This window comes from Sander lucioperca, chromosome 17 (assembly GCF_008315115.2).
Source record: "Sander lucioperca isolate FBNREF2018 chromosome 17, SLUC_FBN_1.2, whole genome shotgun sequence".
Taxonomy (NCBI): Eukaryota; Metazoa; Chordata; class Actinopteri; order Perciformes; family Percidae; genus Sander; species Sander lucioperca.
The window spans coordinates 25,632,069-25,649,159 of NC_050189.1; the positions used below are offsets into that span (position 1 = coordinate 25,632,069).

At 42.6% G+C, this 17,091-nt stretch overlaps 2 protein-coding genes across 3 annotated transcripts in view; one reads left to right on the forward strand and one right to left on the reverse strand.

The window, feature by feature from the left end:
• The window catches only part of pcxb (pyruvate carboxylase b), a 326,753-nt gene that overhangs the window by 109,129 nt on the left and 200,533 nt on the right, over positions 1-17,091 (reverse strand). The gene's annotated exons all lie outside the window — the stretch shown is intronic.
• Positions 1-17,091, forward strand: part of LOC116039902 (leucine-rich repeat and fibronectin type-III domain-containing protein 4) — a 39,894-nt gene that overhangs the window by 16,486 nt on the left and 6,317 nt on the right. Inside the window, exons 3-7 of the mRNA XM_031285038.2 lie at positions 2,916-3,527; positions 3,685-3,847; positions 6,035-6,205; positions 8,376-8,537; positions 9,248-9,979. Of these exons, the coding sequence (XP_031140898.1) occupies positions 2,942-3,527; positions 3,685-3,847; positions 6,035-6,205; positions 8,376-8,537; positions 9,248-9,979 (1,814 nt within the window). The 5' untranslated portion in view covers positions 2,916-2,941. The remainder of the gene's footprint in view (positions 1-2,915; positions 3,528-3,684; positions 3,848-6,034; positions 6,206-8,375; positions 8,538-9,247; positions 9,980-17,091) is intronic.

Below are 17,091 nucleotides of genomic sequence, written 5' to 3' on the forward strand. Positions count from 1 at the left end.
CTCTAGTTGCAAATTAGATCTGCTCTCTAATAGAGGAAGAGTAAGAGATGAAGAGGAGGGGGAGAAGTGGAAAAGAAGAGCAAGTAGGAAGCGTGTCTCTGAGACATAGCACAGCAGAGGGTAGGACAAAATCATGTGTGGCACGCAGGATCTGTGTGTGCGTGTGTGTGTGTGTGTGTGTGTGTGTGTGCGCATAGTTTGTGACTGAAAGTAGAAGCAGAAGAGGCAAGGAGACATGGAGGGCAGCAGAGTCAGCAAGCAATAGAGACAAGACAAAAAGACAGGCAGAGGAGGTGGAGAAGGGGGGAAAAAGGAGGAGAGAAGGTGGTGGGGTAGAGCAGTGACTGATAACATTGTCGCGCTCAGGTTGCCTCAAGGGCAGACAAGACAGAGGGAAAGAAAGAGAGGGAATAAGACAGAAAGAAAGAAAATGGGCAAATTCACAGAGCAGCCAGAGGCAGAAAGGGTTATAAGATGGAAGGTGAGCAAGGATGGAGAACCAGGATAGAAAGAGATAGAAAACACAAGGAGGAGCACTGCAGTGAGAGACAAATGGTAGGGGATGGATGGCAAAGAAAGATAGAACAATCCCCAAGTGATAGAGTAAGAGGAAGAAGAGGAAAGGTAGGGGGGAGGGTTAAGGTGTGCGCATGACACAAAGGAAAAGGATGTGAAGGCTTTCACAAGGAGAGGAGGTGAAAATTAACGAGAGAGCAAAAGAAAATGAGACAGAGCAAGGAAGTTATTATGAGAGTGAAAGCAGGGCAGAGACAGGGAAAAGGAGGGGGAAAAGATAAGAAATGGGGGTTGAAGAAATGATAAAGGTCAAATGAAGGAGTGGAGAGACAGGCTGCGCAACAAGAGAGTGCGCGAGTGTATTGACATTCAGCGAGCCGCGGTGTAATGTAAGCTGTCTGAGGAGCGAGCATTAGCAAAGCGCGGGGGTAAGCTGGTCGAGCCTGGACTGAAGCGCCCCGCTCGTTCTACAACACCACGTAAGGGCTTTCCAGGACCACCGCAGAGCGCCATTTCACTTTTTCCAGGGCGCTTTTCAGATTTTAGTATGCGTGCCTCCACCGGAGTTCAGGAGCAGTCAACTTCCAACGTTGACGGCCCTGGGGACTGGCTGTCACTGCAGGCAATCGTGACTTTGTCCCCTCCCTGCCTGCACACCCCTGCTCTCTCTGGCTGCAAGCCATTTTTTGAAACTGATGACACCAGACATAAGGAAATAACTACCTGTGGTACGGTTTCGAATTTCGAGTGTGTGTTGGAGTTATATTTTTAAGTTTGGTTTAAAAAGGGTACCAAGTTCCTAGTTAGTCATTACTGCTCCCTAGAGCGACCAAGTGCCACTCAAGCATTAGGAGTAAGTAGCAAAAATCGACAACAAAAGCAGTTTTAGTCATTGTAGCCTGTTAAAGTTGCTACAGCATGATTGGGCAGAGACTTGTCGTTCTGCCTGTTATATCAAATCAAACTGCATTTCTCTCCTTAACCAATAGCCCATCAGTTTAATGTTCGGCCCAAAGACCCTGCAGGAAGTGATGATACCATTCATTGGAGCCTAAAGTAATCCATAAGTAATGTATTCCCATCATCTGAGACAGACGCATCTTATTTCCTTCCTTCTCGTTCGCTTTGAATGTGAAAACATTTAGGAGGATGAGATAAAAATGTATCATCATTTCAAGCATTAGGTTTCTTAATCTTGACTGAAACAGTAGTCTGACTCACATTTTGGAAGGAGACCAAAGCAATACCATGTAATAGGGAGGAGAGTGCAAAATGCTGCTGGAAACCCCTGTGCATTGATATCGACACTGCTTCTATAGCGGAGCTAAATGGTAAACCCTCTTCTAGTTTCACGCAGAAAGAGCAAAGCTAGCACCTAATGGAAAATATTGAGCCAGCAATATAAGTCAACCTGTAAAGTCAGCATGATATACGGTTATGTCTTGCCGTTACTCAAAGTATTAGGTTGCATACATTATATTTCACTATATAATCACCAGGCTCAAGGGTCCACTGCACAAGTTTCCAGATTTGCTCCACATAAAAATACACCTCTGTATGTCGCTGTGTCTCTCCGACGATCCTAGTCCGTCTGTCTCTGACAAACCGTCTCATTCTCAGTCTCCTCTCCCAAGTTACCGTGGCTGACTGTTATCAACATTCCCTGTCACTCTCTCTGTATCTAGGTTACAGTTGCTATGACGACTATTATGCATGTCAATCAGTGGCAGTGACTCATCTCTATACCTTACCATTGCATAGCTGTATTTAGGGATGTCTGCGCACAAAGCGCATGTTTACTGGGAGATTTGCTGCACGTCTAAGATTACAATGGGACCCATGTATGAGACCTACATTGGGCTTGGTGCTTCCTGATAGCCCGGTAATCCAAATTTGATTCTCTGACCCACAGTCTTAAGAAAGGGTCCGATGATATAACACTTGTCTAATCCGCTCTTACAGGTTTCTAGGTAACTCGTTACTATGGGGACTGGCTGTGTTCAGTCTTCTGGGATGTTGTTGCTAGGCGATAAGCTGTAGTGGTGAAGAGGTCCACCGGGTGGTGTGTACTTGCAAGTGTTTATTTAAGAGGTACAGCAAGAGAGTATTTGTTGCAGGACTGTCTCAATTTTTCAATATGTTTTTTTTTTTTTAATGCTGTGAAGCACCAAGTGGGCATTAGTGCAGAGAGGTACTCATTTAAGAGGAGGCCTTAACCCACACAACTATGCATGTGTGTAGAACAGGCTCTCGTTCCAGCTCTGTCTGGTCAGAGTAGGTGGAAGACAGGAAATCAGACACAAAGACACACTTCAGACATCTCTTATGAAACAATCTCTGAAAAGGGAAAAAACCTAAAACCCATTTTTCTCTTTTTTTCATCCCCATTCTCCCTCCAGGTCTGTGGATCGCCAGGCATTCTACCATGCCTGTCCCCCCACCCCTCAATCCCCGCAGACAAAAGCACCTGCCCAACACACACCTCCACCCCGGACAAAGGGCAGAAGGTTCCACCTTCCCCTCCCTCTTCCCTCATTCCATCCTCTCTCTTTCGCTTCTCCCCCCTCTCTTCGTCTCATCTTTGCCCTCCTCATCCCATCTCGTCCACTGCGCATGCCCCAGGGCCACGAAGAGAACCCGTTCCGACTCGGCCCCTTTCCCGGCGTTTCACTGGCTGACTCTGGTCACATGCTGCCTGCTGCCTTCTCTGATTGGAGCAGGGGAGACGTGGGGCGTGGTCTCGGCCTGTCCCTTCCACTGCGTGTGTCGAAACCTTTCGGAGTCTCTCAGCACGCTCTGCGCCGACAAGGGTCTCCTGTTTGTCCCCCCGCACGTTGACCGCCGCACCGTGGAGCTGCGACTGGCTGACAACTTCATCACGGAAGTGGGCGGGATTGACTTTGTCAACATGACCGGATTGGTTGATTTGACTCTGTCGAGGAATACCATCCACCTGATCCGACCAATGACATTTGGTGACCTGGAGAGTTTGCGCTCGCTGCATCTGGATGGTGAGCCAAAAGAGTAGTCCTATTTTAAGATAACTACAATCCTGCTGACTTAAAACTACTTGGATACGACGATTTGGTAATATATTCAGATGACTCGAGCTCACGGAAACACTGAATTAAAACCTTTGTGTGGTATTATTCATATTTGTGTGTCTAGGCAATCGTTTGACAACACTTGGACCCAGAGACCTCGCAGGTTTGGTCAATCTGCAACACCTGATCGTCAACAACAACCAGCTGGTCAAAGTCTCTGTCGAGGCCTTTGACGACTTCTTGCTCACACTGGAAGACCTCGACATGTCCTACAATAACCTCAGGAGGTAAGCTTTTGCTTCTGTTGTAATCACCCACACGCATCGTGCCTTCAGAGAATGTACTGTTCTGCTTTGTTAAGTAGAAACTGTAATACTCTGCTCAGGCCTAGGTCTCAGGCATATGCTTGCAGACGCACAACTCAGTTCCCAAAATGTCAAGGCACAGTGGAAACGCCTCGTGCGATCAGGCAAGAGTCAGCAAACACAATGAAGGGGAACCGGCTCAAACTGCTGAGGCTGGGAGAAGAGGACTAGAAGCTCAGGAAATTGAAAGTGAATCAATTTTGATGAGGTCCTAATTTTCTTTGACTTCGATTTTGTTTAAGATGTGATGAGCACATGCCTGAGCTCCCTTCACTCAGTGTGAGTGTGTATTGCTATATCTATTGTATCCGGTTCTTCCTTTAGCGCACTTTGTAGTATTCCACTCATGTCTATCTAGGACAATGGGGACAGCATCACTATGTATCCCTCTGGACGAAATAAGTCAGAACAATGATGATATTCTCTATCAACCGCCTATTCTGCTCTTCGCAGTGTCCCACTGCGTTGATGAATTCAGCAGCTTTTGGCTGTCAGTTCTGATTAAGATGTTTCATTTGTCTCCTCGACAGGAGCTCTCTGGCCTCTCTCCAACCTACACCAAGCCATATGAAAAATGTAAAGAGTTTTAATGATACATACATTAGCAACTGCTGTTTGCCTTACTGGGAGGGGTCTTTACAGACTGAAATTCAAAGTGAGTCTGCATCACAGATGTTTTCTTATGAAGGTTAAAAATGCTCAAAACTGGAAACGGATGTCATATGAGAACATGATCTGTGTAATTTAATTGTGAAGGAATCTTATGGCCGTTTGGTGTCTCCTGCAGCTTAGATTTGTTCAAATACTGCTTTTAGCAGAGTTTTACAGAGCAACTCTGGAACCTGAACTGAGCTCATGGGGTTAACCTTCTGGAACACTGATGTTCAGCAATGCAGTAAGGATGGGAATTGCCAGTCTTTATTTATTAAAAAAATGAATAAAAAACAAGTTATGACCAAATTATTGGTTGGCTTCTGCACTACCGACATCTGACTCCTGTTATGAATCAAGGCCTGTAAGATGAGTTTAATAACAAAATGAAAGCGTTTGTGGGCAATAATTTAGACCATATCAAAGAGGCATGCTTGTGCAACACTATCCTTCATTGGTCTGTCTTTCTCTCTGTAGTCTACACCACAAACATGATTTAATAAATAATTAAGCCTAGTACCACTTTCTCCTCACATGCCTATTGTCCAGAGACATTGCACTTTATAGACAAAGACAGTGACCATCTGCTTTTATAATAAACTATAATGAACTTAAATTTTATAGCACTTTTCTTAACAAGGTTACAAGGTGTTTCGTTGTAGCCTACAATAATTTAGCAATTTTCCATCTCCCCTTGAAGTGATTAAACTTAAATTACACTAAGCAGTATATTCTCCCCAAATTATCTTTGAAATCAACTTAATAATGTGGGATATTGAGAGGGAGCAAGTTCTCTATGTGCTCAGCCCTGAGAATGCTACAGGGTTTATCAGATAACACAAAGCAAATGTACAGTGTACTCACAGACAGAGAGACACACTGCATTGAAGTCAACAAAGACAGGACACAAGATGAACTCAACAGTGTATGACCCTGACTCCAAACATAAATGCATTACTTTGTGTATTCTATTTTGCTGGTTCTCAGTCGTCTGTTTTGACTTTCTAATTTGAATGCCTGCACAAACAGAATACTAAATGACAACAGCAATGGGTCACAGATGGGACTGGTGAAACCCAGAAAAGAGAAGGATTGAAAAGGAAAATAAGCATCTGTTGTTGAAGTCTGTCATTGATGTCACCAGTAATCAGTCTTTGCTTCTTCCCATTTTCCGCAGAGTAACTTAGAAATGTGCTCGGAAAACAGAGAGTAAGCTTTGACTGATCTAGTAGCAGCACTTATTTTTTAATCAGGTTGATTAATTAATACAGTCAATGTGACCCACAAGGGACACTAACCGTCAGTGGCGGACCTGTCTTCACAGCTACCACTATTTTGAAGAAATATTTGCTAATTGATCCACTCAAACAAGAATAAATCGCCAATCATGGCACAAAGTCTATTCATTTAAAGATTCTCACATTATCCTCTAAATATTTCTCTATTTTGTTGCTACAGGGTGCCATGGGAGTCCATTCAGAAGATGGCCAGTCTGCACACACTCAACCTGGACCATAACCTGATAGACCACATAGCGGAAGGTGTCTTTGGAGAGCTGTACAAGCTTGCAAGGCTGGATATGACATCCAACAGGCTCCGGACCATGCCTCCTGATGCTCTATTTGCAAGGTACTGTAACTCTTAAGCTTCTTATTTTATGTTTCTCTAAGATGTGGTTTAGTGGAAATATTCGGTGGCAGACAACACTTCAGAGCCACCAGGGGTTTTTAACAGAAGTGCTTCGGCACTAAAAACACAGGGAGACAATGTTGGTGTACAGACATTCTGTAAAATTTGAAGTCAATCCCTTCACTATATATTTTGCCATCTAATCATCCATATGCACTATCCCAATATAAATCCTGTCACTCTTAAAAGTCCACAGACTGGAACATGTGAGGAAACCATACCCTGTGTTCTCATTGTATTTCCCTTTTGTGTTTCGTTATATGAAAATAAGGCAGTGACTTGTTCCACGCCATGTGTGTCAAAGAAAGCCACAGGGGCAAATTGCCACAAGGTGAATTAATAAGGCCCTAAAGGTCTCCAGTGCCCACTTACTGGCTAGTCATACATTTTCAACTTTGGAAATGGATTCATGGAAAGTAATGAGCGAGGTAAAGAAAAGAAAATCACACTCATTGTAGAGGTGCCAAATAACCTCAAGCTAACTCAGAAATAACCAGATCCAGCTGTGACACGACCTCAGGCAACTTGCGCTCAGCACAGATGAGATTTAAAGCAAATTGCTCGGGGGTTGTACGGTCTTAGTTACTAATTGTCGAGTGAGTATGTTGATTGTTCAAAGCCAAGACCAGCGCTGTATGATAAACCACAAAAAGAGGTGGGGAACACTTTTTAATAACCATCATTAATAAATGGTAAATAGAAAGTTAATTAAAATGGAGTTACGTTTTTTTACTGTTAATGGAATGATTTATTTTATTATACTATACTAATTATTAGTAATGTTATAATGTATGTTTTTTATCATTAGTTCAGTGTAATATAAAATCATTAGTTTTTAAACTTAAATACTTTATAGATGGTTGTTAAAACAATTAACGATTGACAAACACCATTTAGATGCGATTATGAAGTTGCAACTAATGCTTATAATAATTAGTTCATGATTAATAAGTGGTTTATAAAGCATCAAGTAACTTAATTAATTTGGCCCAAGCGTTCAAGCATTTTTAGTGAGCTATAAGATGATTTGAGCACTGATCATACCTATCGTTAGGTTTATATGTTTGTAGTTGCTTTAAGTATTTATTACCATTAACAAGGTATTATAATCATCACTTGCAACTTTATAATAGCATCTAAATAATGTTTAACAGTTCACAAACAGTTTCTTAAATGTTTACAAATAATTTGGTAATCATTAACAAATACTTAATAAAATGTATTAAATATGATCAAATAACAAATTATAGCGTCACTAATAATAAGTACACTTATAAATTATCATTTCATCATTTGTTAACAGTAAAATAACTCAAGTTTAATAAACTATCAATTTTCCATTTACCATTAATGAAGGTTATTGTTACCCAGAGCTGTAATCAGCGATAAATATGTTTTTTAAAATCAGGCCGGTTTTCAAAAAAAAGTAACAATTTAAGGTCAAATTATCACTTCAATTATACTTCCATTATACAGACATTAAAAGCTATTAAACTATTACGGTGGTAGTGTATTACCGCCCCAGTCTTTAGAACCACCTTCCAGAAACGTGCTTAGGAAGTAAGCTAAACAGAGTCCTGTTTTCATCCTTGTTATTTGCAAATGTACTCTAATTTTAAGTTGCACGGGCCAGATGCAAGATGCTTATAACCGCACTACTTCTAAGTTTTACTCCTGGGTAGGTTTGAACCGCCTGCTGTGGACCATTTTCAAAATGACTTGTTTTTCTCATTTTGAGCAGCAAGCTCTTGTTAACCTGCTGATGCCAAGACCTCACTTTGTGGCAAGATGAGTTTTGTTCCTTAAACTCATCCTTTAAATGCTCAACAATTTCATAGCAATAAAAAAAACCTTGAGTGACACAAGGAAGGAAGTTGCTGCTATTTTACGAAGCGAGGGGAAAATAATACCTACTAAACACCTGCTCACGCTCACTGATTAACATTCTTACATTTACAATTGTAAAGCATGAGGTACACATTTATAGTGAATCCAACATTGACTACAAGTCAAACTGATCAAGAATATAGCATTTAAATGAACTTTAACTCCATTTAGCCTTACAAATATGTGCATGTAAAGTGATGTCCCTTTTTTCTCTCATCTTCAGGTCCCAGACAGGTGCAATAAGTCCCACCCCCTACAATGCTGTCATAAGCTTAAATTTCGGTGGGAATCCCCTGCACTGCAATTGTGAACTGCTTTGGTTACGTCGGCTTATCCGTGGGGACGACATGGAGACGTGTGCCACACCTCCACACCTGGCTGGAAGGTAAAGTTCAGCATCAGCAACATCAGTTGGTCAATGGATCATTTTAACCTTTCAATGTTTAGAACCAGCTGTTGATCTTAATCCTTCTACTCAGTGAAGCATTCCTCAATGTCAGGGGAAGCAAAAGCATAGCTACAGGTGTGTGTTGAGCCTAACTGAATATCTTACATCAGTGTTTCCCAGCCTTGTCTCAAGGCCAATCTGTCCTACAAGCTTTTGCCCTGGTCCTGTTTTAGCCCTCATCTAATTAAAGACCTCACATTTAATGATATCTTAATTGGATTGTCATGTGTGCAAGAATAGAACTGGAGCAAAAACTCACAGGACAGGTAGGCCTTAAGGACTAAATTTTGAAACAATGACGAGTTATTGCTGCAAGTCATTCTGTTACCTCACGCGTTCTCCTCCCTGCTAGAATCTTCCAGTCTTACCCCGTAGTCAACATGGAGTGAAAACAAAGGATTGAGCATCTGTTGTTGTCATCTGTCATCGCTGTCACCATTAATTACTCTTTGCTTAGTCTAGTTTTCTGCAGAGTAGCATGGGAAATTGTTCTGACTGTTGTCTTACTGAACTTTACCCTTAAGTTGATAGACAAGAACACACAGGTCTTTAGGTTAATGTACTACATTAATCTGCCAAACCCACCTCTGAGGGATAAAAGAAAGATTCCTGTACCAAAAATGTATCTCTCTCTCTCTCTCTCTCAGATATTTCTGGTCGATTCCTGAGGAGGAGTTCACATGTGAACCACCTCTCATCACCCGTCACACTCACAAGCTGTGGGTGCTGGAGGGCCAGCGAGCCACGCTAAAATGCCGTTCCATTGGTGACCCAGAGCCAGTAGTCCACTGGGTTTCACCAGATGACCGCATCATTGCCAATTCATCCCGGACCAGCTCCTTCAGCAATGGGACCTTGGATATGTTGGTAACAGTTGTCCGGGATGACGGGGCATACACATGTATCGCAATAAACGCAGCGGGCGAAGCAACTGCCACCGTGGACCTGAAAATAATCCCCCTGCCTCACCGGGGCGGAGCAGGCGGAAACACAGGGAATAACAACGTGAACACCAAAAACAACAGGAACGTGACCAATGGGATTTTACGGACTGATCCGGGCTCCTCGGATATCAGCACGGGGAAAAACGGAGGGATTAACAACGGCGCAGGACGTGGAGGGGAGGTGGAGGATGGGAGAAGAGGTGGTGAGGACGATGAGGGCGACAGTAGCAAGGCCTCGGAAGGGGAAAGGGCCGACGGAGGGAGCATGGAGGACGACGTGGGGGACGAGGAGGAAGAAAGGATCGTTGATGTACAAGGGGTTACTTCAACCTCAGCTCAGGTCCGATGGGATATGGGACGTTTGTCTGCCGCTTACGTTGTCTGGATGTATCAGATACAGTACAACTGCACCGCCGACGAGACCCTCATCTACAGGTCAGTTCAACTTTTGCTGTGTAATACACAATACTCACTATGCCAATTGACATTGGGAGCCAATGTAATGAAATGGGACTTTTACAGTAGCTTCGATGCTTGCCAATAGGTTCTCCTTTATATGCAAACACAGGTATTTTAATTCCTCCTTCAAAAAAGGTGGAATTCCTGTTTTCATGCAAAACTCCTTAAATATTCATCCATTACAGCGGGACACTTCATTAGTGCAACTGTTCACCTTGTATATGGACGGGTGGATAGCTCAAGGGAAGGATGAGTGGGGAGACAGATGAAGGGATAGAGGAGCGAAGGAAGTTAATAATTTATCTCCATCACTGTATGACACTAAAACCCAACAGGTGGATAGTCAGTCAGTGCACATAAGAGGACAAATGCATGAACATTAGGGAATAAAAGGTGATTTTGAGGGAGTGGAGCTTTAAAATATTTGTGACAGTGTGCCCTAGAACATGAAAACATCTAGAGGCAAGTAAATAGTGCCTGACTCTGAATGCAAGATATGTCTACAGCAACATTTAGTGAGATACAGTAGAATGTGCCAGTCCTAATGGACACGTCTGATAACATAACACAGGATCTTGATGGGATGTGTCATTTTCAATTTGAAGCAACAGTTTTACCTTCAGTAAGCAATGTCATTTTGAATTTAAAATGAGATCCCTTCACACTTCACCGTCCGTGTTTACTCAACATGCTCTCAGAGGAGGAATAACAATCAAACATTTATGAAGACCAGATTTGAGGTTAAGAGCTGCAATGCCGTTCTTGTTATCAGAAATTGTTTAGGAGATTGCCACACCCTGCTTTATACGTTTAGGTTACATTTTAGAAAGAAAAAAAAAACCACATGAGGGAAAGCAAATTTGCAAAGCTGCCAATCTTTGCCAGTTGCTGTGAGCCAAACTGTATACAGTAGCTGTGGGTCTAGCAAAAAGAAAAGGAGTATTACTGTAGACACTTGGTTACAGCCAAAAAGAGTAGAAGGAAGAACAAGTTTAAGCTAAGCAAGTAGTAAATAAGTCCGAGATGGATGGATTCAAAATAGAGTCCTGACTTTCAAAATGTAACAGTGTGGCTTGGGTTTTAGCCGCTTGGTGTACTTACATGTACATTACTAATGCAAAGCACATGAATTATGTTGACATGAAGTCAAAGTTGACTGCCTCTGTGTTTACAAGCATAGACTGATGAAACATTTATGTGATGGGGTTGTTGCTACCGTAAAAGATGGAATAAGAGAAGGGGAGCGAAGGTTGGAGAGGGACTGCCTTCATGGCATTATTTTTGTTCGTTTTTTACTATGCAGCAATGTAGGGTCCGCATGTGGTTCCCCTCAGATAAGATGGTATTATGCTGTAAGTGGTATCGAGAAGGGGTGAAGGGAGCTAGCCGTATGACAGGGAGAGGACAGGGAAGACGGACAGATGGAAAGGTGATTGGAAAGATGAAAAACTGTGTGCAGGTATAATGAGAAGGATTGAAGCAAAGTAAGGAAGATGGCTGCCAAGGGTGAATGGAAAAATGACAGATGTGGAGGAGGAACTAATAGTTTGAATGATGCAAAGAGCCAGAAGGGAAGAACGGGTGAATTTTAAGACAGGAATGAGGCCTCAGAGATTTCAGGAGGAGGAAAGGGATTGAGGGAGAAGGCAAAGATAGGAGATGGGCTCTACCCAAATCACCTTGGGAGAGATTGAGATGAAAGAAGGATGGGTAAAAGGAGAGAGTATGACAGACAGTAAGGGGAAGAAGAGAGAGGGGTGGGGCCAAATGGTCCTTGAGGAAAGAGCAATGAAGCAAGGCCGGGGCGAGGGAGGGGAGGTATTTAAATCATTCACTGGAACAGAGAGAAAAGTGTGTACACAACTGAAATACACCTAGGGATGGAAAAAGGGAAGAAAGAGTGCGGAGGGGAAGAGAAAGGAGCACAGAAATTTGGGATAAAAGAAAAAAAGAAATGAGGCGGTGTGGTGAAAGCCCTGCAGCAAAGAGGTGAAGAGTCAAATTGAAACGCCATATCAAAACAGACACGTGCAGATGCTGTGCAGTCCCATGACACATTTGTGGCAATTACAAACGGAGAACTAATTACATGATTGAATTGAACAAACTGAATGAGATCTTAACTCCCTCGCTAATCAGCTCCTCTACGGAAAATACTCTATTAGGAGAGCTGTCTTGCTACTTACCATCGAGGAAAGGTGTCTCAAACCAATGCATATAGCATACGATGCATCTATAAATACACAGAGACAAACAGGGGTTGCCTCACCTACAACGTCCCAAGAGTTTTAACAACACCTTTGACAAATGTGCAACAAAAACGGAACGTTGAGCTTGATAAAGGTAGTATTGGATTGCATTCAATTGTACAGCTGTTTATAATATTACTTTAAACCCCAGTTGCCCTGGCTGAATTTAGCTCTTGCAAACAAAAAGGAAACACAAACTTTAAAATAATAATGGTCAGTAGAGGTGAGGGCTCGGCAGTGCCGCATGAGACAAGAAAATGCTGATAGACACAAAGAGTCTCACACAGAAGCAAAACAGAGGAGAGATAAGCATGAAAGCCTGAGCCAAGGCAACCGGCGTCACAGGAGAGATGCTGAAATTCAGCGAGGAGGGAGAAAGTGATCTGGAGTTTGACTAAACTCTAAACAAATCACACCGCCTAACAAAACAGAGGGGAGTCTCAAAGGAGAGATAGAGAAGTAATGGCTATCTTAAAGGTGAAATTGAGATATAAACTCTGAACTGAATTGGAAACGAGAAGAAAAGGGTTAAAAGAGGAGACGAGAAGTCTGAGGGCTTTGAGGGAGGAAGCAGGGAATTCGGTCTCGGAGGACAGATCCGGGGGAAATGGAATGCAGCCAGTGATTTCTTCTATAGAGTCTATCATGCTATCAACGTCGCGGAGCTACCGCAATATCACACCACCTAGCAAGACTGAGAAAAGAGGAGTCCGCCAAAGGGAGTCTGGCTTATGAATTCAAAAAGAGGGAATGGATGAGTGAGATTTTGTTGTTGTTGTTGCTGCTGCTGTATATGTGCTTTGGCAGGTGGAAGAAATGCACAAGCAAAGATTTGAGCTGAGGAAAGTGGAGGGAGATAGACAGAAAAAGAGGAAAACAGAGAGAATGTAAGAATGACAGATCAGATCAGAGAACAATAAGTGAGCCACATAGTTAGATATATGCTGTATGTATAGATTACAGAACAGCAGACCACATTCTGTGACTGCCAGATTTAATCATCTTTAAAAAGGTCAGTGGCATGCTAGACAACACCAGCCTCCATTTTAGCATGGCTTGTCTAATTCTGATGTCATCTGTGACAGTGCCAGGTGGGATGCCGTCCATGTGGCATCAGCTGGGCACCGCTCACCCTGTCACCCTCAGCTCCCCTGACACTGTCAACTGAGCCTCCTTTCCTGGAGCTTTGCCACAGCGTTACAGTGTAATACTTTGATTTAATCGCAAGAAAATGCCCTTGATCCTCTAATGCAAGATCTGTTTCAGATATTCTGAAAACAAACTTGAAATACAATAACCAAGGATTTACAAAGGTTGATGGTTGAATGCAAGCAATTACCAAATTGGCATGTATTTTTTGCCCACGCATGGGTACAACCTACCTGAAGGACAAAGAACACGAGAAAGATTGTCCCATCATGTTAATGAGGCAGCATTTGTAAGTGACCTCTAGAACCATCTGTGTTTTGTTTCTTTACAGCGAGATTTCTAGGTTTGCACAACAATGTCTCCTTTACATGGCCACGCATGCATGGGTGAGCTGAGCTCAGTTGTAAACCACCACAGAACAGGTGGACACAATCCAAAAGCCCTATCAACCTTACAAAACATGCATCATTGGTGGTAATGTTAAAGGTCCCATATTGTAAAAAGTGAGATTCCCATGTTTTTTTTTAATCCTAAAGCATGTCGAGGTGCTATATAAATACTGTGAAAGTATGAAAACGCTTAATCCACAGAGAAATGCACAAAGCCCGTATTCAGAAACAGGGCCTTTAAATGAGCCGTCAGGACTATCGTACGGCTGTAATATAGATAGGTAGAAAGTGCCGATATAGTGCCGTTACAGACATTAGCCAACAGCAATGACAGCGCAGAGACTCCGGAGGCACAAATGCGGAAGACCCAGAAATGCTGACTAATCAGAGCAGACTGGGCTTTTTAGAAGGGGTGCTTTTTAAACAGGCGCTAAAACTGAGCTTTGTAGACAGGGTGAATACAGGTATATTCAGAAAGACGGTATAAGAAAAATAATGTGTTTTTCACACATTAAAGAATGTAAACAAGTTTTAGTAGAAACCAAAAATACAACAATGAACCTTAAAATTAGCACAACATAGAACCTTATAGTTTTTGTTGAGGCTGTGTTAGAAACGATTCTGTCGCAGTAGCATCAAGTACTGTGATAGTGCATAATACCACCCAAAGCTTCACATCAATATTTTTAGTTGGAGGACTTATAGGAACTGCATTACAATTTACAGTATGTGTGTCGTTAGGTCCATCCTCTGTATGTATACAAAAACTGAAATACATTTTTTAATCTCTCTGTTGCTTCCTCTTGTGCCACTGACCCTGTTTTAACATTGGCAATCTGTTGGAATAGAAGTCCTCAATAACTTGTGAATGTCTTAGGTAGGGATTCAGTACGTCAGTGGGGGGTATTTATACACTTGTACCTGTCAGAGCCAAAAGTTTCCCATTACATTCAGAGGTCTTCTAAGTCTGTAGGCAGCATTGAAGGGCTTTGACAATCTTCAAAATTTTCGCCTCAGTCACCACAGGACCAACCTTGGTGCTGCGTGGGCACTCAAAGTGCCAAGTTTGACACGAAATTTAATGGGAACAGAAATGATCACAGGGAAAGAGAGAGGAGAAAATTTGAGGGGGAAATCATGCAGAGTTAAAGAAATAATGAGAATAATGAAAGTAAAAGTCTCAGAAAAAGCGACACACAGTTTGACAACCATAGGAAAGGAGCATGTTGAGACATAAGACAGATGAGAGCAACAAAAGAAGAGGGAAATCAAAGGATTAAAGTAAGTGTATGGCAATACCACTCATTTGTTGCTGCTAATTATATAGCATATTTGACTAATATTTCAAACAGAGAAGAGAAAATGGTTGATATATTTAAAACAGAGGATATTTGCTTGCTGCACCAAACTATATGGCAAATCAACTATTTTCCTCCACTGGAAAAATCAAACTTGCAGAGATGCTGCATATGGCTCGCTGTATTGTACAATATGATATTGCATCCTATTTTAGTCCTGTATGCGCCTGGTAGCCAATACAAGAAATCATACAAGAAACAAGATGAGTGCATCTGCTGAGGCAGGGATAGATAAGGATGTAAGGAGAGAGTTAACTGTGGGGCATGAGGGAAGGCATGCAACGGCACAAGATGGAGAAACATGGGCTTAGACAGCCATAAAGATGGAGGGAAGGATAAGGGAGGGACGGAATGGGGTTAAGAGTAGTACCCCAGGGGAATATGTAATTAAGTGTTAAACTACTGTGTCAATACATTTGTCAACTCACATCAGAGGCAGAGGGAGGAAGGGAAAGAGAAAGGGTCAGCACTCAATACATATGTCAACTTATATTATACTGTAGGGTCAGAGGAAGGAGGAGAGGGAGCCAGTGAGATTCATACTTCCTTTGATTATGTGGCTAAAATCACAAGAGGGAAACAAGGGAGAAATGATGGAGAAAAATAAATACTGGGGGATTGTGGAGAACAAGGAGGTCATTAAAAAAAGGAGCGGGAATAAGAGAGAGAAAACTGAATAAGGCGGAGCGGGAAAATCAGGCCAAATGAGGGAGAGCCGAGTGAGAAGGATAGATTAAGGAAAGCGAAAAGACAGAAGGAGGGATGAAACTAAATCCAAAGAGGGGGTGGGGGTGGGGTGGGGGGGTGGGGGGGGATTGACAGAAAACCAGATCAAGGAAAACAGAAGAAGAGCTCAGACATCATTGAGGGAGACAGTAAACAGTCCAATGAATCAAGACCAAAAAATGTAAGAAAAGGTAAACGAACAAAAGACATGACATGGGGGGAAAAGGAAACAAGGGCAGTATAGATGTCAGCCAGAAGAGGAGATAATTGCTTTGTTGTTCCTCCTCGTCTTTCTATCTGTCTCCTCTCTCTCTCTCTCGCTCTCTCTCTCGCTCTCTGTGCCCAGTCTTGTCTGGTGTCAGACCACCAGACTTGGTAACACAGATATAAAGAAGGAATGAAGCAGCGAGAGAAACAAGATAAGGAGAGGAAGAGAGGGGAAAGGGAAAGATGAAGAAAAAGAGACAGGATTCCACCACTCCTTTATCCTCTTGTTTTCACTCTTTTCCTTTCCCTGTGTCTCTCCCCCCCTCTCTCTCTCTCGGGTGCTAATAAGTACTCGTTTCTGTGTCACCAGCTTGAACAAAGCACTCCCTTGTCTCTTTTCACTTTCCTGCATCTGTGCATATGTGCGTGCCTTTGCATGGTTTAACAATAATTAGAATCACAGAGACAGACGCGCAAACACTTGGCATGTTAGGCGACAGAGCGCAACGCCATGTGTCTGCAAATACAGGGATGGTAATGACAACCAACACCCGTGCCTCTTCAACCATTCAATCCACTTCATTTCAGAGCAAGTAGTCCAAGTTATGAGTGGTACATGTGATATTTATGAACATACATCAGTCTCAAGAGCACTGAGGATTTCGGTCCATATTATTTCATGTGGCCACGATATGTACTGTACAGCACAGAGCTGCACATTGGCATGCACGTGTGACAATACGGATGTAAATATGGTATGGGATTGAGTCTGACCTGCGGCCCTTTGCTGCATGCTCTCCCACCTTCCCTGTCTATCCACTGTCACTATCAATAATGGGAAAGCCCCCCAAAAAATAATCTATAAAAAAAATAAATAAAAAAAATGCATAATGCAGTGAGCGGTAGCGAGTGAATCGGCATATCAAAGATGCATGCGTTTGTGAATGCGTCCAGGACTTCCATGTATATTTCAGTGCCTTTGCTTGCCTAATTCTTTCGCAAGAACAACT